Source organism: Macaca nemestrina, chromosome 17 (assembly GCF_043159975.1).
Source record: "Macaca nemestrina isolate mMacNem1 chromosome 17, mMacNem.hap1, whole genome shotgun sequence".
NCBI classification, from domain to species: Eukaryota; Metazoa; Chordata; class Mammalia; order Primates; family Cercopithecidae; genus Macaca; species Macaca nemestrina.
The window spans coordinates 59,361,688-59,380,026 of NC_092141.1; the positions used below are offsets into that span (position 1 = coordinate 59,361,688).

Below are 18,339 nucleotides of genomic sequence, written 5' to 3' on the forward strand. Positions count from 1 at the left end.
GCTGCTTAACTGGAGCTGCTTAACTTGTGTCATCCAAATTTGAGACAGGAGCTTACCAAAACCTTCTGATACGGATAAGGCAATGCAGGCATCACTGCCAGCTACAGAAACGAGACCCAGTAAAAGGGGCATGTAGCCAAACTCCTTTAAGGGAAGGTTCTCTTGAGTCGTAAGGCCCCTACTTTGCTCTGCTAAGCCTTGAAGGACATCCAACAATGAGCAAGCTGCTGATGAAAACCTTACCTGTCTCTTTAAAACTAGGTGTTTTCCCTTCCAGTACTTGAGCATCTGAAGGGCTTGTAGAGTGCTGACAATGTCTACAGGATTCACAGCCGTCTCCTGACTGATTTCTGAAACAGAAGATCTACTGACAACCTGACCAAAGTGCAGGTTCCCACCCCTTTGCCCCCAACCAAGGTCTACTTTCCCTTAAAGGAAATCCAAATGGACAGAATCTTCTGTACTCAACCCAATCTGTTTAGAAGGAGTTTACAAAGTATTCATTTGACCAGTCCAAATAACTACAGAAGGATATTACAGCAAGAAGCTATTCTTGGCCCCTTAGAAATCAGGGTCAAATATAGACCAAACTAAATTGTTCCACCCCTGCATAAATACACAGGGATGTCTTTCTCAGAAAGATGAACCAAAAGACCTGAAGTTTTTCTTCTTGACTTTTACAAGAATTAGTGTTAGCAACTCTGGATTTGAGAAGCCAATTAATAACCATTCCCAGGGGCCAAATGCTTTGGATTCCTAGGCAACTTTAGTGAGGGTCTCTGCAGTGGTCCATTTTCAGTTGGCCTTCCTTTCTCATATTTAGGGGAAACACAACACCCACTAGAGTTAACTTCTTGGGCAACAATCAACCATTCCAAGGAGTCAAAAACCAACCTTTGATAGAAATCTCTTTGCCTTGGAAATTATGCAGGTAGCGGAGAAGTACTTCTTTCCAGTAACTGCGATAGCTTATAAGCCCCAGATCTGAGAGTGGACGTTCTGGGGAGCCAACTTTTTCTTCGACTTTGGAAAGCAAATAACCTGCCAGGGAACAAATACAGACTTTTTCTAGCAGCACTAGATCTTACCCGAATAGCAAAAAACAGTGTGCCAACATGCAAGAAGGTTTAAGAAGCACAGTCCCCTCTCATTCCAGGGAATGTGTTCCAAGACTCTCAGTGGAGGCCCAAAACTGTGGATAGTACCAAATCCTATATATACTATGTATTTTCCTATCAACACATACCTATGCTATAGTTTAACTTATAAATTAGGAACAGGAAGACAGTAATAGTAAAACAGAACAATTATAACAATATACTGTAACAAAAGTTATGTGAAGGTTGTCTGTCTCTCAAAATATCTTATTGTACTGTACTCACCTATTTTTGGACCGCAGTTGACTACAGGTAATTGAAACTGCAGAAAGTGAAATGGCGGATAAGGAGGGCACTACTGTAATAGGCACTAAAAGAACTCCGGGGCCGGGCGCGGTGGCTCAAGCCTGTAATCCCAGCACTTTGGGAGGCCGAGACAGGCGGATCACGAGGTCAGGAGATCGAGACCATCCTGGCTAACACAGTGAAACCCCGTCTCTACTAAAAACTACAAAAAAAAACTAGCCGGGCGAGGTGGCGGGCGCCTGTAGTCCCAGCTACTCGGGAGGCTGAGGCAGGAGAATGGCGGGAACCCGGGAGGCGGAGCTTGCAGTGAGCTGAGATCCGGCCACTGCACTCCAGCCTGGGCGACAGAGCGAGACTCCGTCTCAAAAAAAAAAAAAAAAGAACTCCGGAAGGCTTCACTATTAATCATTTTGATAACAATGGTTCTCTATAGGTGTGTGTTGGAAACAAGGGAGACAGGAAAAAAATGTGAAGCCACTTCATTACCTAGTTTTAAAATATTTTTTAAATCTTTGAATGGTAAGAACAGATTAGCTCAGTACCACCTATGAGATAGTGGGGGGGATGTGTGTGTGTAAAAAACCCAAATGATGAAGCCTCTAGTTGTAAAGTCTAAACACCTAACATTCAATTTATACAAAATATACAAAACAACATTATGGAGATGCAGTCTGCAAGGTTCATAATCTGGGTAATCCTTTTAGACAACTAACCTCCTTTCTTCAATAAAAACACAGCAAGGAAAAAAAAGATGGGACTGGAAAATTTTAGACTGAAAGTGAATTATGAGCCATATTTCTCAATCTCACTATCAATTTTACCTGGATCTAAGTATTAAAAAAAAGTTTTTTAAAAAGAACAAAATCACACCAGGGAAATCTGAGTATCACAATTTATGATATGAAGGACTTTTTTTTTTTAAAGGTGTAATAGACCTTATTTTTTAGAAATATCAAAATAATGGCAGGTGAAAGTATAGGTAAAACGAGGTTAGCCCCCTCCACCCCCAAAAAACAGTAATTATTGAAGTTGGGTGATGGGATAGGAGGGTTTATTATACTTTTGTTAATGCTTAAAACTTCCTATAAAATCAAGTTTATATGAACAGTGTTACCTATTCAAAGATATATAGTTCCCCTCTTATGTCACTTTCCAGTTCATCTCTTCTCAGGTGACTTAAAAATGAAAAAAGGCAGCTGGGCAAGGTGGCTCACACCTGTAATTACAGCACTCTGGGAGGCCAAGGTGGGCGGACCACCTGAGGTCGGGAGTTCGAGACCAGCCTGACCAACATGGAGAAACTCCATCTCTACTAAAAAAACACAAAATTAGCCAGGCGTGGTGGCACATGCCTGTAATCCCAGCTACTCGGGAGGCTGAGGCAGAAGAATCGCTTGAACCTGGGAGATGGAGGTTGCAATGAGCCAAGATCGCACCATTGTGTTCCAGCCTGGACAATAAGAGCAAAACTCCGTCTCAAAAAAAAAAAAAAAAAAAAGAAAGAAAGAAAGAAGGCTTGGGGCCGGGCGCAGTGGCTCAAGCCTGTAATCCCAGCACTTTGGGAGGCCGAGGCGGGCGGATCACAAGGTCAGGAGATCGAGACCACAGTGAAACCCCGTCTCTACTAAAAATACAAAAAAAAAAATTAGCCGGGCGCGGTGGCGGGCGCCTGTAGTCCCAGCTACTCAGGAGGCTGAGGCAGGAGAATGGCGGGAACCCGGGAGGCAGAGCTTGCAGTGAGCCGAGATCGCGCCACTGCACTCCAGCCTGGGCAACAGCGTGAGACTCCGTCTCAAAAAAAAAAAAAAAGAAAGAAAGAAGGCTTGGAAGGCTAATTCTAGGAATTCCAATTTTGATTACAATATACCCTGTCCTTTGACAGTGGACATCAAATAGAGAATAACACACAGTGGAGTCTTGTTTTTCACAGCAGTTATGTTCCATAAAGTCACTGAGAACCTGAATTAGTGAATACTGAACCACTGCTACTAGGAGAAATACAGGGAGGGTTAGGTTCCCACAAGCCTCTGGTCACACATTGGTCAACCATCAATACATAACCTTATTTTATGTTTCTGTTTAAAAATGCCTTATTTAATATACACTGTTGACATCACTAACATTGAACTCACTGCCAGCAACTCTCTAATTCACCTGAAGAAAGCCATCTAACCTCTGTAAGGTACCCCGGGATTCCTGAGATTAGTGTAAGGTATCCCCCCAGGATTCCTGAGATTAGTGTAAGGTACCCCAGGATTCCTGAGATTAGGAACACCAGACACATCAGCACTACTCATAGGGGCCATTTAAAATCAACAGAAAGCCAAAACCGTGTGGCATTCACAGACTGAAAATGAACTTGTTTACAGTATAAGAGCTGAAAACTCCGAAGTCAGCTGGGAATGCGTGCATCCATGACTCTTATTTTTTGCTGCTCTGTGCATGTTCACGAATGACCACAAAAATGTTAAGATTGATTTTGGGGTTACAAATAAAACTTAGTGAGTAAGCAAATTCACAAACACAGAATCCACAATTAATGAGGGCAGAGTATATTATGCAAAGGGTCCATTGGGTGCATGGATTACTTCTAGACAAGTCCCTACAAAAGTGAAATCCCTAGCATCAAGGAACAGATTTTAAGCCTCATGCATGTATGTGCTGTTTAAAAGTCTCAAACTGGGATAATATGAAAGAGCTCACTTTATCATCCTCTGTACTTCCTACTCATTAAGGAGAAGTCCTATATCCCTTCAATGGTCAATGTGTATCAGGCAGAATGACAATGTTCAGGTTTTCCTACTTGTTCATTCATTTACTAAATATCCATGTACCTCCACTACATTTCAGGAATTGCAGAGACCACAAGACAAAAAGACAAACAGCAATATTCACATGGTCCCTGCCTTGTGGAACTAATGACTTAGCAGTTTCACTTACTGAAATCAATAAGCATCTTGCCATAGCCCTGTCTCATGTACTGAGGCATGGTAAGGATACAGGATACGTTGTAGTTGAGGAATGAATTCTTTTCCTAAAATCAAGAGCAAACAGATGAACACGTCACGAGGATTTGAAACCAAAGGTTTCAGCACTTCCACAGATACAAAATAAGGCTGCTTGCAAAACATCTGGGTAACCAGTCCCAAGGAGTGGCTGTCAGGCTCACAGCTGTTATAACCACACCCCTTATCATGGCCAAAGCCATTAATCATCCCAGGATTTCCCTAGCTGAGACCTCCAGTCTCATTTTAAGGGGGCTGACTCTGGGTTCCTGACAGCCACAGAGCAGGGCAAGAAGGTTAAGGCTGCTGACTCAGTATATAGAAGCCCACTTTAAATGCAATTTTTGAAAAGGAGCTGCCTACTGGAAGAGAAGGGAAGGAAACAACACAGTAAGTCTCCATTCTGCAAAGGGATTTAAAAAAAAAAAAATCAAATCGAATGAAATCAAAATGTGTGATTCCAGTTGCAGGAAGTGTCCAGAATAGGGAAATTTGTACAGACAGAAGAGCTGAGAGGGATTGAGTGGAAAAAGAAGTGATTGCTAACAATTTATTTTCAGGATAATGCAAACTGGATTGATTGCACAACTCTGTGAATACACTATAAACAACTAAATTGTACCCTTTCAGTGTGTGAATTTATGGTGTATGAATTATATTTCAATAAAGTTGTTACACTAAAAGTCATAAAATCTGGCCTTGGGCCAGGCGCAATGGCTCACACCTGTAATCCCAGCACTTTGGGAGGCTAAGGCGAGTGGTCACTTGAGGTCAGGAGTTCAAGACCATCCTGGCCAACATGGTGTAAAACACCATCTCTACTAAAATCACACAAAAAATTCGCTGGGCGTGGTGGCAGGCACCTGTTATCCCAGCTGCTCAGGACGCTGAGGCAGGAGGGTCACTTGAACCCGGAAGGCAGAGGGTACAGTGAGTCAAGATCACATCTCTGTATTCCAGCCTGGGCAAGAGTGAGACTGTCTCAAAAAAAAAAAAAAAATATCTGGCCTTGGGTCTTTAAAAGGCACAGTAGTGTTATCACTGAAGGGACTGTGCTAGGAGCCCAGCTAAACAATCAGGCAAAAGGAGTATATTCCTGGTTTTAAGCTGATAACACAGAGGCAGGCAAAGCCAGGAGAGCTGGCTTGACTACAAGATGTTGGCTTGTGGGTTACTAGGAAGGGCTCTGGCCAGTTATTAATAGGCAGCTCCAGTCCACAATTCCAGAAAAGAATTAACCAGAAGCTTTTAATAAAAACTGCATTTTCATTAAACAATCTTTGATACATGGGTTTGCCCTTTTTTTTTTTTAATTTAAGGAAGGGGTGTCATCATTGCCCAGAGTGCGGCTTCTTCCTGTCGGTGATTTGAGCCCCCAGCTGCGAACATGGATCACCCTGCTCTGGCCAGTGGCTTCTTAATCTCCAGATCCTGCTTACCTTGGAAAAATATCCAATCAGGTGACAGCCAGTGTTGTCCGCCTCTGTCATAACATAGAACAGGAAGGGTTCCACATCATAATATAATGTCTTATGGTCCAGAAAAAGTTTGGCCAACAGGCACAGGTTTTGGCAGTAGATCTGGAAGCAGAGAAACAGAGTTCATGTGTGGGCCACTGATTCCTAAACAGATAAAGGCCTAAAATTCACAAATATACCATAATTATTAATGAAACATATTGTGTATTTTGGCAAAAGAAGAGTTCTATGTCCTTCACAAGGTATGATGGAGAAAAAACACATGCCTTCTGAAACCTGTGAATATCCAACATTACAACTCCTTTCTAAAGCCACCACTTTTTACCTTGTTTTTCTTGCCATCCACTTCAAACACAGAGATTGAACCTTTGCGATATATCTCATCACCAGGTGGGTGTTTCCACACACATTTGGCCTGCGAGACAATGAAATTCACATCAGGGAACCAAAGCCTCCCAACAAGACTGCTCCTCAAAAGGGAAAAGGAATGACAGGTCAAATGGGATTAACTGAGCTACAGGACAGTTGGACAAGTTGAGAACATACTGTAAAACACAGATTTTTTTTCCATAAAACAAAGACTTCCAAAGTCATTTGAATATATTTATGACACTTCTATAGCAATCTGGAACAAGTACTCTGGATTACATTCTGGCACTGCTTTAGCCCAGGAGATTAAAATCACCCACTACATAAAGGTCAAATAAATAACAATACCCTTGCTTATTATGCCTCAAGCCAACAGGAAATTCTTAAGCAGCTTATTTCCAGCAGCTTAGGGTGGCTAAGTACTTTACTCTCACCTTTACCCATAACTTCTCATTACCACCTAACCATTATGGTCTTCTTTTGTTCAGATTAGAAAACTCACTCACAATGATAAAAACCATGTACCATTACCTGTCTGCCCTTCTCCCCTGCAACTGCATTGCCTTAGTTATATAAGGAAATTAAGAGAAAGTCCTGTGGCAAAAAAAGGAAAAAAAAAAAAAGCAAGCAGCCTAGCTGAGCAGCAGGAAGCTAGGGTCACTTGGCCACAAGGAGGCATGAAGTACCCCCTTTTCCTAACTCTCAAGTGCTAATTGTTTTAATGCAGCCAGTCAGCTGCATTCTGCTGTTAGGTGAATTCTTTAAAAGGTTTACATTTTAAAATGTTTAACGCCGCGGTGGCTCACGCCTGTAATCCCAGCACTTTGGGAGGCTGAAGTGGGCAGATCACCTGAGGTCACAAGTTTGAGTGCAGCCTGGACAACATGGTGAAACCCCACCTCTACTAAAAATACAAAAATTAGCCAGGTGTGGTGGCGGGGGCCTGTAATCCCAGCTACTCTGGAGGCTGAGGCAAAAGAATCCGGGAGATGGAGGCTGTAGTGAGTCGACATCACACTACTGCACTGCAGCCTAAGTGACAGAGCAAGACTTCGTCTCAAAAAAAAAAAAAAAGTGTTTAAAAAGTATAGATACACAAACTTTTTTTTTTGAGGTAGGGTGTCACCCTGTCACCCAGGCTGAAATAGCACGATCATAGCTCACTGCAGCCTCAAACTCCTGGGCACAAAAGATTCTCCCACGTACCTAAGATTATAGGCACGTGGCACTACACCTGGTTAATTTTTAAAATGGTTTTTGAAGCAACAGAGTCTCACTATTTTACCCAGGCTGGTCTCAAATTCTTGGCCTCAAGCAATCCTCCCACTTCAGCCTCCCAAAGTGCTGGGATTACAGGTGTAAGCCACCGCACCTGGCCCATTAAACACTTTCTATTAAGCAATTTTACTGAAACTCTTTTTGTCAACTCAAGAAGCATGTTCCAATTTGTCATATGTAAATCCAAATATTTATTAACTGGAATCCCTCCAAGAAAATTCCATCTGTAGTTTGTTCCTATCTCTACCCCTTTACTCATGCTGGCTCTTCCCAACAATAAGCAAACTCATGTAACAATTATCGTTTAGAAACAGAAGCCAAGCCAAAGGAAGACCATTTCATTTCAGTGATCACACCTGAAGCAATGGGAATAAGAACAGGCATGGAATAAAATAGGAATTTCCTGAAATCTGATTTTTATACCATATAATATGGAAGATTTTCAAATATTCATAATGTTTATTCGATCCTCAGATTTATTCAGACCCTTTGTTTTCTCCTTCTATTACTGTTTCTTGCCCTTTTAGCTATTTCATCGGTTAGTGTCACTAAACAACCAGAAACAAAAAGGAAAAAAGGCATAAATGGTAAGCAGTGCACATCAATAAAAATACCTGCTTTCACACAGTAAAACCATTTTACTTTATCTCCATGAACTGCCATCTGTGTCAGTGCCCCTCCTTCTGACCCCATCATTCCCTGTACACTGTATCTCTACCAATCCCCGCCAATCACCTCCCCTCCATGACTCTAGCCCCATGCAGTCAAGTGTGCCAGGGCCTGCAGAACCTGAGTCAAAGCAACAGTTCTGGGCCCTGAACCTGCAGACCACATGCTCCTGAACTGGGAACATAAAAAAGCAGTATCACCAACCAAACTGGGGAGAAGAGTATAAAGACAGAAATCACAGGAAGACTGGGTCATAGATGCTCAGCATATGGAAATCCTGGGAAATAAAATAGGAAGGGGAAAGAAAAAGAGACACCCCCAAGGCCTTAGAGCCAAACTATATTGTGATTATGAGAACAAGGGCTGGGCACGGTGGCTCATGCCTGTAATCCTAGCACTTTGGGAAGCTGAGGCGGGTATATCACGAGGTCAGGAGATCAAGACCATCCTGGCCAACATGGTGAAACCCCGTCTCTACTAAAAATACAACACTTAGCCAGGTGTGGTGGTGTGCACCTGTAGTCCCAGCTACTCAGGAGGCTGAGGTAGGAGAATCATTTTAACCCGGGAGGCGGAGGTTGCAGTGAGCCGAGATCGCGCCACTGCACTCCAGCCTGGGCAACACAGCAAGACTCTGTCTCAAAAAAAAAAACAAAAAACAAAAAACAAACAAAAAAACAAGAAAAAGGCTTCTCTGCCTAAAAGGCTAATCTAATCTCTACTCCTTCCCTTGCTCCATGGCAGAAATATCCCTTAAGACAAAACTTCTTATTTCATAACAGAGGGGGTGGGGGAAATGGCTTTTTTTTTTTGAAGCTGCAAAAAATCTAGTAAACATATTTGTCAACAATAACGGATTCAACTCCTTATACCTGCTTTATTAGGAAAAAGAGAGGAAGGCACCAAAGAACCCATTCTGCTACTTTCATAATCTGTCACAGGCTGATCACTCTTACATATTAGTAAGTGTACCCATTCAACATATATTTCCTGGGCATCAGTTGTCCACACTAGTTGCTAGGGATATGAAGGTGAGCCATGCTGTCCCTGCTCTGCCTAATGAAGTCTGTATTTTCATCTAGTTTGGGACACACAAAACCTGTGGGCAGAGATAATTCATATTCCAAGGAGGAAATGAAGAGGAGTAGACAGTAAGAACAAAAGACAGGAAGACGTACATGACAGGATGTGGGTAAGGGCCCTCAGCTGCTTTGGGTGGCACCCAGCACAAGCCATGCCTCAGGCTCTACACCCCACCTTAAGCTGTGGCCTTCCATTTCCTATGCCTTCATCCCACTGCTGAGGACCACTGAGAAGGTGCCTGAACAGAGGCAATCACTATGGCAAAATCTAGAGATCCTACAGCTTATTGTCATCATGGTCAAGGCAGAGGAACCCAAGACAACTCACCATGTGCCGGCGGAGTATTGTTTGGCTCTTCATATATTTTAAACAGAATTCACACATATAGAGACGTCCCAGCCGTGCATATTCTTCAGGATATGGAGAATGGTACCAGGTATCAAGCTCATAGCGGCCAAAAGCAATTGTTTTAATCATGTTGCTTCCCTCTGTGATTTGGCCTTGCAGCCTTAATTTCTCCTATTGCCAAGAAATCAAAAGTCAAAGGAGGATTAGAATTTATTATATTTGCTTTCAGGAAGGACACAATGGATCCTGTAATCCCAACACTTTGGGAGGCTGAGGCAGGCAGATCTCTTAAGGCCAGGAGTTCGAGACCAGCCTGGCCGAAATGGCAAAACCCCATCTCTACTAAAAATACAACAATTAGCCAGGTGTGGTGGCAAACAACTGTAATCCCAGCTACTTGGGAGGCTGAGGCAGAAGAATCATTTGAACCCAAGAGGCAGAGGCTGCAGTGAACCGAGATCGCACTACCACACTTCCAGCCTGGGAGACAGAGCGAGACTCTGTTTTAAAAAAATAAATATTGTCTTGTTTCTAAAAGCGTATGTGCATGCCACCATGCTAGGCTATAAAAAAAATCAGACAGATTTGGCTTCTACCTATGAGAATTTACATTAAAGAGAGCTACATGAAAAATCAGGCAGGCATACAGAAAACTTACTGCCCATACTGCTCAGAGCACAGGTCTCAAAAGAGGGGTTCTCTGCTACCTCCCACATTCTGGGCCTCACCAGAATGAGACCTTGGAAACTTCATTATTATCAGCCTAGACCAAACTGAATTATAAAGAAAATCATCACAGATACAAACTGCCCACCCTTAGAAAGTATTCTAAAACTAAACAGAAAAGTTGATTTAGAATCTGCCTTATCTGCAGAAACTTTTATAAAGCTATATGAATCTCTGTGACATATATCCACAATGCTCACTTAGAAAAAAAAGTAGGCCTTTTAAAAAATATTTTTGAAATGTGCATGATAATTCTAGAATCTAAACTCTAGAAGGCAGAAAATATTTCTGGGCTGGCTGTAGTGGCATGCCTGTAGTCCCAGCTACTCAGGAGGCTGACGTGGGAGAATCGCTTGAGCACTGGAGGTCGAGACTGCAGTGAGTCATGATGGCACCACTGCACTCCAGTTTGGGGACAGAGCAAAACTCTGTCTCAGACAAAAAAAAAGAAAATTCAGTGACTCTGAGTTGGCTACAAAAATATTATAATTTGTAAGTATAACCAGGTGTAAAGTTGTGAAACGCTAGCTCAGAAATGCTCCATGACAAAACAGGATAGAGAAAACTAGCAGTAGGAACTGCCCATTCCAGCCAAGGGTAGCCAGCAAACCCTGCCTCCGCCCAGTTTTCAACAAGTCTATTATTTGATACAATTTTTTTTTAATACAAGGGGGAAGGGGGTGAAGATGAGATTCACTTTAAAAACTGAGCTTCCCTGAACACATTTAATCTGTTATATCAGAGGTAAACTCAATCACCAGAATTTTCTTCAAGCAAAGTTGTTAAAAATTCTGCCTAGGACAGCAACTCAGTATAAACTAGCTCTAAATAAATATCAGAATGGACAACCAATGTATCAAACTTGACTGTGTCAAAGATTAACTCTAAAACATCTGACAACAGCCTTTTCCATTATTCCCCTTCACTGTTATTTTCATTCTTAGTGCAGAGGAAACCTAGCAAAAGGGGAGTTCCTGTTGGGATTAAGAAAACAACAGAGATGAGTCTCTCCTAGGCTACAGGTTCTCAGAATTGCAAATTGCCCAGCTGAGACAAAGGGGAGCCTATAGTTTTATCCAGCCTCATCAGCTCTAGCCAAACTGGTACTTCCGGGAGCTGAGGTGGAAAGAAGGGAATAAAAAAAGGAAGGGAGGAGGGGTGATTTGTTTTAAATCTGAAAGGGAAAGGCTAGTCTCCAAAAAGGGACAGCTGGGAAGAGAGGGAAAGAGATTCAAGAAGCAAGGTACATTTAATTCCCACCAAACTGATTTGCAATCATTTTTCTTGGCAATTCTAAGCACCTTTCACAAGTGGTCTTCAGTTTGGAGGTTTTAATACTCACCAAATCCTCTGAAGCCCGGGCTTGTGCTCTTCGGAAAAGATCCAAGTCATACTCACTTGTCAGGTTTTCTAAGAGAGGTTCCCGTGTGTTCCCATAGGTCTGTCTGTGTTCCTAGGAAAATAACCAGAGCATGACACTCTGATACTCTCTGCTTCTAAGAACTTTTTAATCTGTTTCACTTCAATCCATGCAAACCACACAACCATAAGCTATTTATTTAGTGCCTACATACTAGGTGCTAGGCATTGAGCACAAGACATACTCATCAGATTAATGCCACTACCCACCCCAGTGAATCTGGAAAGGAAATGCTCCCACACCTCCAGAAGGGAACTTCATTCTATTTCTTCGTGGATCAGAACTCTATGCCTCCATTCCTTCATGTAAAAATGTGCATGACAGTACAAATAAATAAAGTACCACAAACCCAGAGACACTACAAATTCCCAGAATCCTGAGATATGGAAGGAGCTTTGGTGGATACTCCCGGATTTAAAAACAAAACACACAAAAACCAGATTCTCTAAGCCTTAGTGTCTAAGATTTTAGACTCAAAAGAAAATCTGCAGGAAGGGAGGGGCAGGGGCAGCTGGATGAAGTAGTCCTTTGTAACTTCTTTCACTTGAATTGCTCCAGCCACCATTACACTGTCTGCAAAAGGCGTGCTACCCTCAAACTCCAGTCCACATGCTCAGGAAAAATAGGCTGGACTCTAAAAAATGCCTTACTAAATATTAAGCAAGAATAAGACAGGGAAAAGCCATAGAAAATTAAAAGCGTGAAAATAATCCAGTCTCAAAATAATTTCCCAATCTTACCATGGCAGTCACTACAAGAATCCTTTCCAGGAAAGAGATTCTACAAAGGAAACTTCCCTTTTAAGCCTTTGATTTTAGCCCTTCCCACTCTGTTCTAGGCTCCACCTCCCATCCAGAGAATAGGAGATAATAGTAGTTAAGTGGAGTGGACGGCTTATCCCAGGAAAACATTATAGATTTCACACACATATTAGCATATGAAGACACCACTTATCAGTATCTTTATCCCTATTAAAATTTCTTCTGGTTAATCTGATTCCATCTGCTGTGAATCTTTTTAAATTTGGACCCTTAACATCTAAGATTTGGGTTCTAAGCATTAGTTATTTCTTCTATTTTGAGGAACACTGAAAAAAAAAAAAAAAAGCTTGAAAAAAATCCTAGCCAGCATTTTAATCAAGGAGGTTGGGTCCTACTAACCTATCCCAAATTACTGAAAAGCAGAGCAGATGTTTGTTAAGGTTAAAAATTTCAGGAACTTTTACTTCAGACACTCTTTCTACCTGTATGATTTTGGGCAAGTTACCTCTCTCAGTCTCAGTTTTCCTGTATATAAAATACGGGAAATACCACCAATCATACCGGACTGTTAAAAGATCAAAGGAACATCACAACCACAGTGCCTAGTACTAATCACTCAATATACAGTATCATTGTCTTATTACTCTTCTAACCAGTTTGCAGATAGAAACAGTGAGCAAGACTGGGGCAAGCAAACAACCTGGTACCCTACAGCCCACTACTAAAGCCCTCACTCTACAAACCAACAGTCTGGTGTAAAGGTCTAACTACAAATTCACCCCACAACCCATCTCACATTGGCCTATGTGGACTTATTCGTCAAATTATCATTTAAGACAGTGATGACTGTCAAAAAAGTAAATATAGGCCAGGTGCTCACCTGTAATCCTAGCACCTTGGGAGGCCAAGATGGGCAAATCACTTGAGGTCAGGAGTTTGAGACCAGCCTGGGCAACATGGCAAAACCCTGTCTCTACTAAAATTACAAAAATCAGCTGGGTGTGGTGGCCCACGCCTATTACTCCAGCTACTTGGGAGGCTGAAGCAGGCGAATTGCTTGAACCCAGAACCCGGGAGGCAGAGGTTGTAGTGAGCTGCGACTGCACCACTGCTGCACTCCAGCCTGGGTGACAGAGTGAGACTCTGTCTCAAAAAAAAAAAAAGTAAATACAGTCATCTCTTGATATCCCTAGGGGAAGAGTTCCAGGAACGCCCCCCAACCTTCCTGCATATAACAAAATCCATGGATGCTCAAGTCTCATATGTAAATGATGTCATATTTGCATATAACCAGGGCACATCCAGCAGTATACTTGAATTAATCTCTAGATTACTTACGTGATGTCAACGCCATGTAATAGCTGTTATACTGTACTATTTCAGAAATAATGACAAGAAAAAGTCTGTACATGTTCAGTACAAACGCACATTTTTTTCCCCAAATATTTCTGATCTATGGTTGGCTGAATCCACAGGAACAAAATCCATGGATACAAAGGGTCATCTATACACAGTCTGGCATATTTTTGTCTTAGTGAAGCCATGCCCTGAGTAAGTATTCACATGCCCTACGTTTAAGAATCTATTCTAATGGCTAAATAAGAAAACATTCCAATTCTATGAAAAAAACTAAAATGTCAGAAAAAAACTAAAAGAACAGCCATAAAAAAGAATGAAATCATGTCCTTTGCAGCAACATGGATGCAGCTGGAGGCCATTATCTTAAGCAAATTAACACAAAAACAGAAAACCAAACACAGCATGTTCTCACTTATAAGTGGGAGCTAACCACTGGGTACAGAGGGACACAAAGAAGGGAACAATAAACACCGAGGATTCCAAAAGTGGGGAGGCAGGCAAAGGTCGAAAAACTACCTATCAGGGGCTATGTTCACTACTTGGGTGACAGGATAAGATGAATAGAAGCCTAAATCTTAGCATCACACAACACATGTATGTAACAAACCTGTACATGTACCCCCTTATCTAAAATTTAAAATAAATAAATACTAAAAAAAAAAAAAAAAAAAAAAAAAGGCTGGGCGCAGTGGCTCACGCCTGTAATCCCAGCACTTTGGGAGGCCGAGGTGGGTGGATCACGAGGTCAGGAGTTCAAGACCAGTCTGGCCAACATGGTGAAACCCCGTGTCTACTAAAAATACAAAACTTAGCCACGAGTGGTGGTGGGTGCCTGTAGTCCCAGCTACTCGGGAGGCTGAGGCAGAGAATTGCTTGAACCCGGGAGGCGGAGGCTGCAGTGAGCCAAGACTGCACCACTGCACTCCAGCCTGGGTGACAGAGCAAGACTCTATCTCAAAAAAAAAAGAAAAAAAAGAAAAAGAAAAATGTTAAGCAGTGGTTTGTATCTTGAAGGACAATTTTTTTTTATTGGAATGTTTCTTCTCTATATTTTTGGTATTTTCAGTAGTAAGCATGTATTAATACATGTATAATAAAATATTTTCCTAAAAAAAGATGTTTAAGGCCAGGCATGGTGGCTCACACCTGTAATCCCAACACTCTGGGAGGCTGAGGCAGGCAGATTACCTGAGGTCAGGAGTTCGAAACCAGTCTGGCCAACAAGGTGAAACCCTGTCTCTACTAAAGATACAAAAATTAGCCAGGCGTGGTGGCACATGCCTGTAATCCCAGCTACTCGGGAGGCTGAGGCAGGAGAATTGTTTGAGCCCAGGAGGCAGAGGTGGCAGTGAGCTGAGATCATGCCACTGCACTCCAGCCTGGCTGACAAAGAGTGAGACTCAGTCTCAAAAAAAAAAAAAAAAAAAGACGTTTAAGTGAAAAGACAGAATTCAAAGTGCTACATACAGTAAGAAGGCAATTACATAAATAAGGGATTGTGAAAAAGCTAGGATATATCCAAAAACACTAACTGTGGCTATTTTTAGGTGGTAGGATTTGTTTTCTTCCATATACTTTGCTTAATCACTCCAAATTATCTTACAAATGTAAGATAATTACTTCTAAAATTAGAAAAAAATATTAAAATACTACAAGAATATCTATTATAGAATATTCACCCGATTAATACCTTTTAATCATGGAGGAAATCTATTTTTCCATTAAAATAAGCAGCCTACTATTAAGGTTGACTACTTTTCTTCATACATAAGTTTCTAGTGCCATGGCATGTGTTCTAGTGGGTAAATTTAACCCTTTAAGATGAAAGTAAAATTTATGAACAACCAGAGGTTCAAATTTTTTTAAATCTAAATTCTAATGGTATTTCATTTTCCCAAGACCTCCTGTTTCCACTCTCAACAACTCAGTTTTAGGGGATGAAATAAACTCTAAGTGCCATAGAAGAGTCACTTAGTATTCACATGTAGAGCATACTAAATGGCAAATCTGAAAGGCACAAGCTCAGAAAGCAAAAGGAATCAAATGTGATAGCAGGAGTTCATGCTCATTAAATATTTAACTTTTCCTCACCATGTATTTCTCTTTCTGTTCTTTGCTCAGTCCAGAATTTCTTTTCTTCCTGAGTTCAGCCACTTTTTCCTTGTATCGAAGCTGCCTCTCCGTTGGTGCCTAAAAGGAAAAAGGAGAAAACTGAGAGAAAACTGCTTATAAAAGCTAAGCTTCAAAATGAAGTGCCAAGGTCCAGCACGGTGGCTCACGCCTGTAATCTCAACACTTTGGGAGGCCAAGGCGGGCCAACCAGGTGGCTCACGCCTGTAATCTCAACACTTTGGGAGGCCAAGGCGGGCCAACCACCTGAGAGCAGGAGTTCAAGACCAGCCTGGCCAACATGGTGAATCCTCGTCTCTACTAAAAATACAAAAATTAGCCAGGCGTGGTGGTGTGCTCCTGTAATCCCAGCTACTCGGGAGGCTGAGGGCGGGAGAATCACCTGAACCTGGGAGGCAGAGGTTGCAGTGAGCCAATCACGCCACTGCATTCCAGCCTGGGAGACAGAGCGAGACTCTTCAAAAACAAACAAAAAAAGAAGGTACCAAAACATTTTTTAAAATGTAAAGAGAAAAAAAACCTAGAAATGTTCTAGCCACACTGCAAATCATATGGCAATTTTATTTTATTCATTTGTATTATTTTTGAGGCAGGGTCTTGCTCTGTCGCCTAGGCTGAAATGCAGCGGCACAATCATGGCTCACTGCAACCTCTACCTCCTGAGCTCAAGCCATCCTCCTGTCTCAGCCTTCCAAGTAACTGGGACTACAGTTGTATACCACCATGCCCAGCTAATTTTTTCATGAATATGGCAATTTAAAAATTCCAAATCAGGTTATCACCACCCCACCACCTTTACTGTCAGTTAAATACAGGTTCAGGAATACAAACTTATTTTACTATTAACATAAACTAAGGATGGACGTCTCCACCAAAGCAACAAGAACTGTTTTCCAATTAATGCTTATTGATCTCATCAACAGTGATACAAAAATTCATTTATATACATTCATTTAAATAGAAAAACTGAGTAAGAATAAAACTCAAGGCTGGGCACGGTGGCTCACGCCTATAAACCCAGCACTTTGGGAGGCCAAGGTGGGTGGATTACTGGAGGTCAGGAGTTTAAGACCAGCCTGGCCAACATGGTGAAACCCCGTCTCTACTAAAAATACAAAATTAGCTGGGCGTGGTGGCGTGCCCCTGTAATCCTGGCTACTTGGGAGACTGAGGCAAGAGAATCCCTCGAACCCGGGAGACGGAGGTTGCAGTGAGCTGAGATTGCGCCATTGCACTCCAGCCTGGACAAAAAGAGTGAAAACTCTGTTTAAAAAATAAATAAATTAATAAAATAAAATAAAATAACACCCAAGATAGACAATGAAGAAAAGTGTAGTTACCACTTATGGAGTGCTTTTTACCTGCCAAGCACTGAGTAGAGGTGTTTTACATACATAATTTAGCTGACTCCCCTGCCAGGAAGGCATTATTCACCTCTTCTTATTAACAAAGAAATAGGTTAGCTGACCTGCCCAGGACAACATAGCTAGAGTTAATCAGTATTCAAATTCACATCTGTTTGGCTCCAAAGCCAAACTTCTTCCTTATCACCATACATCTCTGCTATCCACCTAATCTAACTGCAAAAACAGACACCTAAATGATGAACAAAATACAGTATGTCACAAAGACACAAAGGCATATTTTGAGAGCGCTACAATGGTAATACATGAGGAAGAAATTCATTAACGGTGGGAGAGAATTTGGGAAAAATTCCTGCAACAGCTGAGAACTGCACAGGCCTTGAAGGAAAATACAATCTCTTCTCGGTACAGGTATAGTGTTCCAGGCAGGAAAACAGCAAGAGTGAAGACCAAAGGCATTTAGGGAAGAACAAGGAATTAAGTGCAACCAATGTGGCAGGAATGTTCAGAGAGGCAGGAGGAGGATTAGGACCAAGCCAGGATGCTCCCTACAAACCAAGGGAAGAGACAAGTACAAGAAAAATAACACAGTCAGCGAGTGTCAAATGCTGGGGAAAAGTCACTGGTGGCCTTGGAAAGGTGCTAGCAGAGTGGAGAGGTTTGAAAGCAAGCTACAATAGTCTTAAAGGATGCCAAGTGAGGAAATGAAGCAGCAAGTGTAATCTTTCGAATAATCAGAATTTTCTTCTTCTTCTTCTACTACTACTACTACTACTACTACTACTACTACTACTACTACTACTACTACTAGTACTACTACTATTACTACAGATAGCATGATTCCTTCATAAGGTAGAAGTGTTTGTTTTATGAAAATTTACTGTTTGAAAAAGAAACGTGATTCTAAGTACATCTGGAAGACATATCACAGGAAATGAGGCCATAG

General features: G+C 41.8%; 1 protein-coding gene across 2 annotated transcripts in view; it reads right to left on the reverse strand.

Moving 5' to 3' along the window:
• Nucleotides 1-18,339, reverse strand: part of LOC105472354 (lysine acetyltransferase 7) — a 41,089-nt gene that overhangs the window by 2,054 nt on the left and 20,696 nt on the right. For both annotated transcript variants that reach the window (XM_011725512.3, XM_011725510.2), the window contains 8 exons: nucleotides 15,991-16,089; nucleotides 11,702-11,812; nucleotides 9,613-9,804; nucleotides 6,212-6,301; nucleotides 5,848-5,988; nucleotides 4,344-4,437; nucleotides 895-1,041; nucleotides 244-350 (listed from right to left, as the gene is read on the reverse strand). In XM_011725512.3, the coding sequence (XP_011723814.1) occupies nucleotides 244-350; nucleotides 895-1,041; nucleotides 4,344-4,437; nucleotides 5,848-5,988; nucleotides 6,212-6,301; nucleotides 9,613-9,804; nucleotides 11,702-11,812; nucleotides 15,991-16,089 (981 nt within the window). The remainder of the gene's footprint in view (nucleotides 1-243; nucleotides 351-894; nucleotides 1,042-4,343; nucleotides 4,438-5,847; nucleotides 5,989-6,211; nucleotides 6,302-9,612; nucleotides 9,805-11,701; nucleotides 11,813-15,990; nucleotides 16,090-18,339) is intronic.